Source organism: Vipera berus (assembly GCF_964194415.1).
Source record: "Vipera berus genome assembly, chromosome: 1".
NCBI classification, from domain to species: Eukaryota; Metazoa; Chordata; class Lepidosauria; order Squamata; family Viperidae; genus Vipera; species Vipera berus.
The window spans coordinates 169,545,420-169,558,916 of NC_138202.1; the positions used below are offsets into that span (position 1 = coordinate 169,545,420).

Genomic DNA, 13,497 nt, shown 5'->3' on the forward strand with positions numbered 1-13,497 from the left:
ACAACAACATTATATTCAGCTTCTGATCCTGCTGACCAATCCTTACTTTAAACAGGTTATACCAATATATGTAGTCCTTAACTTACAACCAATTGAACCCAAAATGTTTGATGCTAAGTAAGATAGTTGTTAAGTTAGTTTTGCCCCATTTTACAATCTTTCTTGCCACAATTGTTAAGTGTATCTGCAATTTTCAAGTTAGTAATACGAATGTAAAATGAATCTGGCTTCCCCGTTGATTTTGCTTGTCAGAAGATCAAAAAGTGATCACATGACCCCAAGGTCAGGACAGCTGTCATAAATATGAGTCAGTTGCCAAGTGTCCGAATTTTGATCATATGATCATGAGGCTGCTGCAACGGTCATTAAGTGTGAAAAATGGTCATAAGTCACTTTTTTCAGGGCTGTTGTAATTTTGCATGGTCAATAAATGAAAAGTTATAAGTAGTGTTTTCAATTTCAATATGCAGTTTTCTTGAAGAAAACCCTCAAAGGCTATTTAGAGAAATAATCCCTGAATTATTTCTGAATCTATATGGTTTATAATTAACTGAATGAGATGAAGTGTTGGAAGGCTATGAAGTATTTGAATGGCTTTTTGTTGGTTTGTCCCCTTTGCTTAATTATTGTTGCAACATACTGGTACATATCTATTATTGTCGAGCTTTTCTGATTCAAGCACTCTGAATTTTCAAACATCAACTCTTGTAATTACAGATAAAAGGTATGTGCCAAGCAACACAGAGAAGAACCCTGTACTTGTACATGCACAGGAAAAAGTGTTTTCTTAGTTCTATAATAGTACAAACCCCCCCTCTCTCTCTCTCACACACACACACACACGTTTAGCATAAACATGCAGGAAGACAAATATTGCCCAATTCAAGCATTCATTCATTCATTCAGTTTAATGTTTGAAAGACTGGGAGAAAGAGATACGGTACATCCTTACAGATTTTCTAAAAGTAGAAAGAATGGAAATCAAACTCAGTTCTCAAAGGAGGACAGTCCCCGCCGTCTAAGTTAAATGAGTCTCAATAGAGGGTGTCCAAAGTTATTTAGAGTTCTATCAGTTATTTCCTTCATCTTAAATTATATCTGGTAAACAGTTGGCAACTAGCAATATTTACAATATAGGCACTGTATGAGTCTTGTACCTAAATTTGGTTAATACTAGCTGTTGCATTTTACACCAAGTATAATTTCTAGATAAAGCTCATTACAAAAGTCAAGATGGGATGTAATAATCTATTATATAACTATCACCAAATCTGATGGTTTAGGAGCATCATAGTCATAATTGTGCACATTCAACTGAGCTTTTTGCCAAAGCCACTACTTGCAACTAAAGTATTAAGAAGTACTTCTAGACCAGGGGTGTCAAACTGGATGCATCATAGCGAAACCGCGCCCAACCTATTGCCGGCAATGAGAAAAAAGTCATGATACGTCATGACACGTCACGTGATGTTGCGAGTTTGATATTCTTGTTCTAGATTTTAGCTCTACACTTTCAGTACAAGAGAAGCCCTATCTAAAAGAGTCTGAACCTCTATTCCCAAGAGTAGTGCATATCTGTGAACAGCACCTTGATCTTCTTTGGATTTAATTTCAGTTTGGTCTCCCTCATCGAGCTCATTATCAAACTTGGATATCATTCCTTGAAAGTAGTTAATAAGTTGTAGTGGAAATAACTCTGAGGAACACCAGAAGGCAGTATATAGGTTTTGAAAAGTAATCCTTCTCTCCATCTTCTGGACCAGGTCCGACAACAGAGATGAAAATCATTGCAGTACAGTCCCTCCCAAACTCAGTCCTGCCAATGATTTAGAAGAGGGGTGTCAAACTCCCGGCCCATGGGCCAGACATGTCACACAGAAGATGGGCCGGACACGTCACACAGAAGCCGCACCCACCCTATTGCCGGCAATGGCAAAGCCGTCCCGATATGTTGTGCAACGTCATGTGATGTCGCAAGTTTGACATGTCTGATTTAGAAGGATATAGTTGAGAATAGTAAAAGTAATTTCATCCAAAGCTAGAATAAAATGTTTATTTACTAATAGTTTACCTGTTGCTTTCAACTTCCTGTCTGCCCAGAACACTAAGTGAGCATCCAGTGATAATGCTTAGTGATATATGCAATAACTAAAGCTTACGTATAGGTTTAGTGTTAGCTAGACTCGCCACTAGCCTTTCCTAGTGCAAATTCTTAAATTTGGACTCAGAATGAATTTGAGAGGCACTAGGCTGGAGAAGGTTGTAATGGATCTTCTGAAGAAGGGATTAACAAGTTTTTTTAATCTTTTTTAGGAGTATTAACTAATATGTTAAAAGATAGAGGGCTTGTGGTGGACAAGACTACACTGTTAAACATATTTTTTAAAAAATATATTAAGCCTAGTTCAAAGCCATTATTAATAATAAAAGACCTGGCTATTCTTCCAGGCATTTGTGCCAGGAAGTTGAGCAAGCTCTGTTGATTGATTTGTAATGTTTTTTTTCCCTGTAATTGGAATGATTTCACTGATATCAAACACTTGTTATTCGGTTTGCTGATTTTTGTTGGTTTTAAACCTTGCATACCATGCAAAAGTCAATTCCATGTTGTGGCTGGGTATATACAGTAAATTGAATGAAATAATAATGAAATAGGAACTATTAATAACATATTCAAGTTTCATTAAGTTTCTGAAGGTACTTTAGATGCTAAATTGTTCCATTCTGCTTTCTTTAAACTGAAATATAATACTTATAGCTTTATATAGATTTAAAGATATTGACCCTGTACCATTTGGGGATGGTCTATAGGTTGCACAAGGTCCTAATTCGATTTGTTGCAGCTATTTAATCGAGAAAATTAGTTGTTGAAAGCTCAAATTGTTAATATTGTTTAGAAGCATATACGGTATTCAATAAACAAGGGTAAGCCGATTTTGAAATTTTAATTTTGAAAATAAGGAAAGGTATGCAGCCCTGCCCAGAAAACTTTACTTCTCAGTTTAAAATCTATATTATCAGTGGCAGCTGATTGATGGGGGAGGGGCTTTTCACCCCTTCATCTCTGATTGGTCTAAGTGCTACATGGTCATAAGGGTTTTATGAGCTAGAATAATACCACATTTCTATATATAGTATAAAGTAACCTTAATGAATCTGAACAATATTGCAGTGAGTATCAGAATTAACTACTGCTTAGGCCCCAGCCGAGTATGGGTTTATAATATTTGTTTGTATGTTAACACTTTGAAATATGCAGAAGAGGTTTCCATATGCTCCACACAATATCATAGTGTTTTAAACAACATTGTGTCTTCATGAGCAATTTAACATAAACCATTCTGCTTTCGGTATCTTGTGTAATATTGGATAAACTATTGTTTAGGATTCAAGGACTACTTCCCTAGTGCAATGAATTGCTGCTGCAAGTCTGCCAGTATTCAAGGAAATTCACATCTTCTGCTCCATCTCATAAAAGATCATGTGGGTCAATGTAAGCTTTTTAAATAATTGAGGAGTGGAGGGATACGGAAAAGCAGTAGGCTGAGAGGCAGTTCTCCAGAAGAGGTCACAAATGCCTTCCTGAGATTTTATAATAGAAGGATGTTGTGTTTATAAGTTGCTAAAATGAGTTGGAATGAACTTTCATGCACCCATATTTTTTTTCCTTACCTTTGTAGCTGCCGTAATACTTTGCCAACAGCCTATTGACTTTTAATAAAGTATAGAAACTAATGGCTATAATTTAACACAATACTCAATGTTCACTGAGTTATGAATTTTATTTATTATTTTTAAGTAATCTAGAATTCTAGTGATGTCTGGAAGCACACATTCTTGATTTCTGTTTTTATCTTACCATGACTTTGAAAATACAAATCAGTTCCAGTTAAGAGTTTACTCCCATGTCATCTTGAATGAGGGATTGCTGTGTGTCTATCATGCACGTTAGTATGCTGCAGTTACTTTTTTTATTATTATTCAATATCGAATATCCAAAACCAATTTTAGCTGTAAGGTGAGACTATTGGTAAGGTCATTATTTCAAGCCCAGTTCTTTATAAATAGAAGGTACAATTTTGAGTATTTATGGTAGTTATGATGCTGAGAACTCAGTTGAGAGTCTAGAACCTGAATTCCATTTAGGGCCGAAGCAAAAACAAAAAAACTTCCAAAATTTCCTTCCTGCTGGAAATTTTTTTTTAAAAAAATGCTTTTATATGTGACAAGCACAAAAATAAATTGAGGAAGTAACATTCTAAACCCTGCAATGTAATCTTTTTACCCACAGATATTGGGAGAAGTGCATACTCTCATCTCCGCTTGCAAGAAAGTGACATTCTGTACCCTTCTAAAGGACAATACATCAAGGCTGACCGTGCAGCTAAATTGAATAGCAGTCGTACCATGGGATGTATAAAATCCAAAAGCCCCTTCCCGCACACTATTCTAGACGACGGAAGCAAGGAAGTCGGCAAATACGATAGTGGTTGTAGCATAGAAAAAGCCTCCCTCATTCAGGCAAACTCTGAGATGTCATCTTCAGCAAACACCGCAGTGCTGGACTTTGCTCACCGTCTTTCCCTTGAGATTCTGGATCAAGCTGTGAAGCAATGGGCAACGAATGAAAGCAAATACAGTGACATCCCTTTCATAGAAAGCGATGAGCCCTGAATCGCAGGACTTGGCTTCCCAATATGCCCGTGAGGCATCCCATGTTTTGGTGCTAGCACAAATAAAACAACATTCATACGAGAGCAGTTGTGATTTTAAAAGTCATCATGCACACAGCTAATCCTGACCGAGGTAACTTCTTGCCTGTAGCTGTACTAGAACCACAATGACATCAAATGATTCTAGGGCTAGTATGTAATTCAGAATTCCGGTAAGTCCCATTTCAGTATCTACAGAATATTAACAACGCAACAGAGCAAAGTATAAGTACCCTTAAAACCAAAATTGGTCCTCCCCCAGCCAAATAGCCACGAGGTGAGGGAATGTTTGGGCCAGGGTTCAGAATAGGGTTTTAGCTATATAATTCCTATTGAGCTAAAATATCTTTTGGGGGGGGGGAGTAAAGAGAAATATTGGTGCTCAATTTCCCTGTTTACATAAAGGGGATTTAGTTACTTAGCATGAGTCTGAACCATATCAGGGTGTTATGTGACTATCAAAGGTTTCTTTCCAAAGGCATCTCGCATCTTGTTGAAGTGAGACTAGTTATTTTACAATTTTACTTGGCTGAGCATACTAAACTCAGTCCAAAGACCTGCACATGTAGGTTTTATCAAAGAACATAAAAAAGTATGTTTAATAGTTGGAAGAAAAATAATAATTGAAATTACAATGATTTTGCAAGTTATTAGCAAAGTCTTTATGAAAGTGTAATTGTTTTTAGTTGCGAAGTCGTGTCCGACCCATCGCGACCCTATGGACAACGTTCCTCCAGGCTTTCCTGTCTTCTACCATCTTCTGGAGTCCATTTAAGCTCACGCCTCCTGCTTCAGTAACTCCATCCAGTCACCTCATTCTCTGTCGTCCCCTTCTTCTCTTGCCCTCAATCTTTCCCAGCATTAGGCTCTTCTCCAGTGAGTCCTTCCTTCTCATTAGGTGGCCAAAGTATTTGAGTTTTAGCTTCAGGATCTGGCCTTCTAAAGAGCAGTCAGGGTTGATCTCCTCACACCCGGAGGAAGGGATTATTTCTCTTGATTATCAATTATCAAGGGGACAGTAGGGAGAGTAGACAGATTGAAAGCAAAAGTGCAATATAGAACAAGTGTAGCAGCTTGTACATATGGAGAAAGGTGACTACTGAAAATGTGGGAGTAATATATTAATATTAAATTCAAAGAAAGCACAGCCTTTGTCCTCTTGGTTATTCAGGCAACATAATTAACTGTTAAAAAAGGAAATCATAATATAGTAGTAGCAGAGAACTGTTGTTCTTAAACTAAACTGTATATGAATTTCTCTAAATACACCATTCTTAGAATAACAGAGTATATTTTCAGTACAGAATTGAAAGGAGCAAGCCATTCATTTTGTTTGGGTATAATTCATTTTAGCAAAACTCTCACCCCTTAATGGTTTGAAATTATGTATTTCAAATTCTTTGTAGTATAGGTGAGCAGAATATTTTGTAGCAATGCTTTTTTCAACAATATTTGATAAGCACACGCCAAATCAATAATTATTCTGGCAAGTAGTAGAAAGTAATTTGACTTTTAGAGCCAGAACCCCTTCAGTTCTAATAAATGTATATACATATATATTCTACATAATATTTCATTAGGGGGCAAAGCCCAAACACAGTTATACAGTGAATATCAGACTGATTTCATATTATATTTTGTAAAATCTATACTAGTGTTATACAAATGTATCATCACAAATGTCTGATTATGATTATGCCATAAAGTCATTGTTGACTCTTAGCAATCACATAGATTTTATCCGTGATGATCTGTCCCTACCAAATTAACAGGATACTTTAAAAAACATTTACTAACTACGAGACAAATAATAAGGATACTAAGCAATTTTACACGAGTCAGACTGGTTTGCCAGTAATCTCTTTATTTCCCTCTTTCTGTTCTTGAAGAGATAAGAGCCAGCAACTTCCACAGGATCTCCAAAATTTGGATCTCTTTACATAGGTTAAGTAGGCTAAATCCATTCTGTCCCTTATTCGTTAAACCACAGTCAGTGGCGTAGCGTGGGGGGTGCAGGGGGGGCCGGCCGCACCGGGCGCAACATCTGGGGGGCGCGCTCGCACTGAGCTGCTCAGGGAGCCCCAAGGGCTCCGCTCTCGAGCTGCTCTTTCTTGCAAAGCGAAACGAGTCCGGCAGGTGAGATGGGCGGCCACATAAACTGAATAAAATAAATAGAAGCGCCCAACTCTCCGCCCAGGCTCAGGCCAACCGCAAGCGCCCCGCAGGCGCCCCGGCAGGCTTGGCCGAGCGAAGACGGACCCGCCGGCCGGCTGGCCTAGCTTCGTGCGCATGCGTGGCTTTATTTAGCGGGGCTCACGTGCGAGCTTGAATGCAGCGGCTCTTGCAGGTCGGAGCCCTGCCCAGCCGCCCTCGAGAGGGACCCGGAAGCATCCCGCATGCGCGCGACTCTTCTTGGAAAGTCTACGCCGCTGCGGGGCGCGTCTTTTCGGCGGTGCCATGACGTCACAGGGTTAGGGGGCGCAAATTGCCCCGGGTGCTGACAACCCACGCTACGCCACTGACCACAGTAGCCATTTTTAAAATCATTATTTGCAGTTTGACTATCATTTAAGTAATGGTTTAAGGAAGGAAACTATCACTGTTCTTAACATATGCATTTTCCTTCTAATTAGTTAATGGCTTGAAGTTACCTTTGAGTAAAGGAAAAAACCTTATGACTTTGTGCACTTATCTGGAACTCAAATATGTATGAGAGTACTAAAAGGTTTGGGCTCTTATATATTCATATAATTACTCAAGTATGAAGTAAAATTGGCATGTTTAGACAACCATGTCCAATTGGGAATGAAGATTATAAGATTTTATTTCGTTTTAGACACGAATGTTCACCCTGATGCCTGACAGAAGACCTTGGTAAAACTTTTCAAAATTTGAGTGCCAATAAAATGCTAAATTACTACTAAAAATTCTCAGAGTACCATTTAAATAGGTTGTTGGATAGAATGTAGAAAACAAAATACCATCTGTGCTAAGAAATATATGAATGGTCTGAGCAGAAAGAATGTATTTCTGTTTTCAGTTTTTTCAAGAGTACAACACGTTTGGATTAATGAGTCATTTCCTAGTGCTTAAGCCAAAAAAGGCACTTTTTCTTTGAAGCTGAGAAATTGCTGCAAACACCAAGGCGAAGCAAATTAGGCTTACAGGATAATTATCTTTTTACCTAATCGTTTCATTCCGCCCCACCTTCCAATGAAAATTGCTGCAGGAAGAAAGACTAAAGAGTTCAGCTTTCTAAACAGTGTGAAGAAATGGACATGGGTGGTGAACATCCCAGCGAACAATAGAAACATTCACAGCAATCTTTGGGTGAGGATTGCACATGTATGACACTTCCCCTCTACTCGCTGAGTTTAAGAAGAATTCCCTTCTATTTCCTGAAATCTTGATTTGAAAGGTGGCAGGTATTTATTATGGCTGTATGATATTCTGTCGTGTCATTGTACTTTGTTACTTCTTCACGGTTACTGAACACGTTTCAAAGATTTCCCAGTTTTTTCTATTTGTTTTTGTTTTGATAAAAATCTAAATTCCCATATTGTTACATCATTTATTGCCATGGAAACTTGTGGAAGAATGGTGATATTCATGAAAAGATTTATATGCAGTTGTGATATAATTTATTGACTAATCACTAGTTACCTAAAAACAACAACAATAAAATATGGATTATGGCCATGTAAAAAATAATCAGAACAGAAGAATATTAAAATGCTAATAAAATGTAGTTCTTGAATAGGAGCCTGTAATGAAAGAATACAGGCCTGGCTGGTCTATGTGCATATGTTGTATGTACAATAACCCATCTTCTAGGGATTATATGCACAGTGCAGGATAGTACTATTTTTCCTTACAAAAAATTTTCAGATCTTCATCTTTCATCAAGTAATGATTGTTGGTACCCAAAATGTGCACCATGTCTATCTTTACCATATAGTATTGAGTTAATTTTTGTTTTGCTGTAGCTATATTTCACATTACAGTTATTTAGAACAAAACCACTTTCTAGTTGAATAGCCACCTTCCTGATTACAATTCTTTATCTTTCTAGGATTTCCCTGATAAAAAAAAACCTAGAAGTAGAATATCTAAACCCATTTATTTGGATTTTGGGCTGAGATTCAGTAGATAGCCCTGATTACACTTGTAGGTGGCCTATATAAATGGTCTGTGGCATAACCAGGATGGTGGTGTTAAATTCCCAGAAATTTAGTTCTTGCAAGCTGGAATGAACCAACTCAAGCATTTCACTGGGAAGAACTATCTCCAATTCAATTCCGTCAAGACCAAGTGCTGTCACAATCTGAATATTTCATCTTTAAATTTGGACAGGGTAGCATTTCCCAGTTCAAGAATAATATGCAATCTGGGAGTGTGCTCATAGTTTCTGCTCAATGATTAGATAGCAACTGTGGCCGGGAAGACCCTGTCTATCGCTTCACCTGGTGCTGTTATTTCCTAGACTGGGAAGCCGTTCATACAGTCACACTAATCATCTGACAGCTAGATTACTGCAAAAAGTCTTACATGCGGTTGTCCTCGAAGACCTCTTGGAAGCTTAACTGGTCCAGAATCAGTGTGGACAGTGAATTGATAGTTTACTTCTGGGTACATTTCAAGGTGCTGTATATGACCTATAAAAGCCCACCTGGTATAGATAGTGGTTGTTTGTTGGATTGCTGTTTCCTATAGTGTTGGCCTACCTCTCCAGGTTCCTTCAGTTAAGCAATGCTACTAGGACCTTGGAAGTGTGCCTTCTCTGCTACAGTGCCTATCCTTGAGAAGGAGGCTCCCCCCGATCTCTGGGGGGCTCTCACTGTAATGGAATTCCAGAGGACTTGAAAGACCTGGCTCTTTTCTCAGGATCCGTGCTAGGATGGCTGGACTGTTGCTCGGTGTATATATTTTGTTACGCTGATCCAATTTGCCCTCTTTGTTTAATATGGTATACTTTCTAATTTTTGATTATACTATTTGCTGTTTGGTTTTCATGGTGTAAATCAGACAATTCGGAGTTGGAAGAGGTCTAACTCAAATTAAATAGATATAAATGAGATGAGGTTCGCCACCAATGTTCTAGGGGGGGGGAGAAATATGTGGAAGTCCTGAATAAGACTAGTAGCAGAACGTACTGAAAGTATTTGGGAAAAATATATTTCCTTTAAAAAGGAATCAGTAACAGTTTTGAGTTATTTTAGATCATCTTTACTCTTAGAAGGGCAACCGAAAGCAGCGTAGCTTTTGTTTTAGCTATGGTAGCTATACTGTTTTATCTTTTTTAAGAGACAGTTTATCTTGCCACAATTACACATACCCTTTCTACTTCTAGATTAATCTAAAACAAATGCACCTTCTCTACTATGTAAAACCTAAGCTGATGAAAAATATACTATCAAAGTGTTGGAGAGGAGCTTTGATTAAAGCATTACTTGCCCCAGTTGCCACGTGCACACGGCCACTGATTTCACGTAGCAGGAGTAATCCTTTCACATGCTAGTTTTATCCATGAAGTTGAAGTGGTAGAACAGATAATTTTTTATACTGTACCTGAATTACAGGGGGCAATTGCAGAAGTTTCTGAGTACCTACAGTCTGCAAGAAAAAAACCCCCTACAATTTTATATAAAAGAGAACGAAGATATATTGCATCAATGCTCATTTTGGACTGCTGCTCAACTTTCCTTTGAATTACTGCAGCTCATTGTTGCCATATTTAACTGTCTATATAACATAAATTGTTTTAGTTGATCCAGAGTGTCACTGTTTACCTACAGTTTTCACAGAAAAATAAAAATGTATAGGTACCAAACTCTTGGAATCTAGAATTACTTTTCATCTCTGAAAAACCTACATCCTCTTCAAAACGTCTCAATCGGTTCCAATTCTGTTTTTACCTGATGAAATAATTTTATTGAATTAAATGCATCATACATTTTACTGGGTTATGTAATACAGGATTTGATTTTACATTAGTAAAACTTTTTTATAATTTGAGGTCATTACTTCCAAGAGACTTAAAGCACGAGTCCAAAAATTCATCTGTTACTTCTTCAAGAACAGCTGGTTTCCATTTGGGGGATTGGTCTTTGTCAATAAGTACTAGTAGAGAAAAAATGTTTTCAGTTGTAATGCTTTGCTTAATTATATTAGAAAGATCATTTTATATTATTCTTAGTATGTATGAAAGATAAACCACTGTAGAGATCAGTACATTATGTATGATTTATTACTTTTCTATTTCTTGAATGGAAAAGTACCTTATTTCCCATATCCTGAAAACAGAATGACTGAGAATCCAACATTAAAGCTTTCATTTACTTAATTTTTTGTGTGCAATCCCAGTGGAGACATTTTATTATTTGTATTCCTACTCTAGTGAATTTCTGTCAGAAAGAGCAAGTAACAAATGATATTTTAAGCTAAACTTTGACAAATTATTTAATATAAAATACAATCTCAGTGCTGGGTTAGTCTTTATACCTCCCCCATACTGCATGTCCTTGCCACCAGTGGCTCCATGTTTGGATTGCAAGTTCTCCTTGTCCTCTATCTAGCTATAATGCACTGAGATGTTTCAATGAGCTCCTTATACCCTGGAAGGCGTCCTGAGCCTTCTAAAATCCTCTCCATGGCTATGTAAGTTATACTCACCAGTTATATGACGGTCTAAATCAGGGGTCCTCAAACGTGGCCATTTTAAGACTTGTGGACTTCAACTTCAACTCCATGCTGGCTGTGGAATTCTGGGAGTTGAAGTCCACAAGTCTTAAAGTGGCCACGTTTGAGGACTCCTGGTCTAAATAATGCTTCTGTTTCGTACCTTCTGTTATAGATTTTGCATTGGAAAACCAGATGCCTGGAACAATCTTACCTAGTAGCACAACTACAACACAACATTATTTTTCTTAGAGCAGCTCAATTTTGCTTATTGTTACCCATTTGGCTACTCAGCAAAACAGGCAGCAATATGCTTGATGTCCTGAATAACTATTTAAGTAATTATTATTTTTACTATTTTATTTTTTATTAAATTTTAATTTTAATTATTTTATTACTTTTCTACCATCGTCGTTATTTAACATTACTAAAACTCTCTCAAATGAAAAGAGGTCACCAGATAATAACATTTTGCCAATTATCCTAGAGAAATATTGTGACCAAAGAGCGTGCCTTAAACTGTTCCTGTCACCACTAACATGTCTGAACTAATTGTTTCTGAAGAATCTCACTAGATCCGCATTGTAATTCACTTGAAATGGGCATGGGCTTCAAATTTTACCTGCTCGGACACCTTCGTAGAAGTCATGGCCTCGCTGTAAGATAAAAGAAGTCATTATGGCAAATTTCCTAGCATACTTTGAAATACAATTTTCTTTCTAAATGATGTTCCCAAAGCACTTGTTCACAAGAAAAATATCTTTCAATAGGAAAGAATATCTGTAGCTCATGTTTGAACCATTGGAGTCCTTGATGTTCCCTGAGGTTCTTTGCTTGCTTGTAGACCTTTCATTAGATGTTACTTAGTTGGGTAATGAAAGGTCTGCAAGCAAAGAATCAAGCTCAGAGAACATCAAGGATTCCAGACGCAAAAACCTCTTATCTAAAGGCCACGTTTGTATATTGATTTGTCAAACTGGTAACATCTGTAGCTCACGTCTTTGAGATTCTGCCATGAGATCCCTATGGAAATGTGAGATTTTGCACAGGATCAGTGGGAGGGTTGTTTGACGTAAAGATTACTACTTGAAAATAAGTCGTGTATGTTTTATCACTGTGCTTTCTGAGCTTCGCATACAGAGCGTAAGTAAACAGCAAAGCTCACTTACTGGTGATGAATAGGCGAGTCAGTGGAGAACTGATGGCATGGGCACTTTTCAAATGCAATTATCTCACTTGGAGTGCATTCCAGATGATAGGGCCAGAAATTCATCTGGCAGTATGACAGATAGTAGGAAGTGACTACAATGAACACTGCATCACCCCTGCAGAATGAGTCTTCATTGAGTATAGTTGTGGAAGTTGTATTAATATGTAAGCTAATGAGCCAGTTTGTGTAGTGGTTAAAGTATCAGGTTCAAAACCAGGAGATTGTTAGTTCTAGTCCTGCCTTAGACAGAAAGCCACAGAGCCTGGTGCCCTTGGGCTAGTCACACACTCTCAGGCCTTAGGAGGAGGCAACAGCAAACCATTTCCAAAAGACTTGCCAAAAAAAACCCTGCAGGGACTAGTCCAGGCAGTCACCAGGAGTCAAAAACTGATCTGAAGGCACAACAACAAGAAGAAGGTGAACATTCTCTTATCAACCGATGAGAGACAGAGGAAGGAGAAAATAGTTTTTTCTTTACCTGTAACATAGCAACAGCTTTTGAATCTCTTGAAAGAACCAAAAACAGATCATGCCAGACAAATCTTATTACATTCTTTGACCAAGTGACCAAATTAGTGGACCAGAGGAATGCTGTAGATATAATTTACTTGGACTTCAGTAAGGCATTTGATAAAGTAGATCACAACCTACTACTTGATAAGATAGAAAAATGTGGGTTAGATAGCATCACCACCAGAAGGATTCGTAGCTGGCTGACAGGCCGTACTCAGCGTGTGGTCCTCAATGGAACCACATCTACATGGAAGGAAGTGTGTAGTGGGGTGCCCCAGGGCTCTGTTCTGGGCCCAGTGCTCTTCAATATCTTCATTAATGATTTGGATGAGGGGATAGATGGGGAACTCATCAAATTTGCAGACGACACCAAGCTGGCAGGAA

The 13,497-nt window shown here is 37.9% G+C and overlaps 1 protein-coding gene across 4 annotated transcripts in view; it reads right to left on the reverse strand.

The window, feature by feature from the left end:
* Positions 1-10,638: 10,638 nt before the first annotated feature.
* Positions 10,639-13,497, reverse strand: part of HIBCH (3-hydroxyisobutyryl-CoA hydrolase) — a 70,469-nt gene continuing 67,610 nt past the window's right edge. For all 4 annotated transcript variants that reach the window (XM_081339146.1, XM_081339145.1, XM_081339147.1 and 1 more), the window contains exons 13-14: positions 12,013-12,046; positions 10,639-10,832 (exon numbers count right to left, since the gene is read on the reverse strand). In XM_081339146.1, coding sequence (XP_081195272.1) covers positions 10,717-10,832; positions 12,013-12,046 — 150 coding nt within the window. In that variant the 3' untranslated portion in view covers positions 10,639-10,716. The remainder of the gene's footprint in view (positions 10,833-12,012; positions 12,047-13,497) is intronic.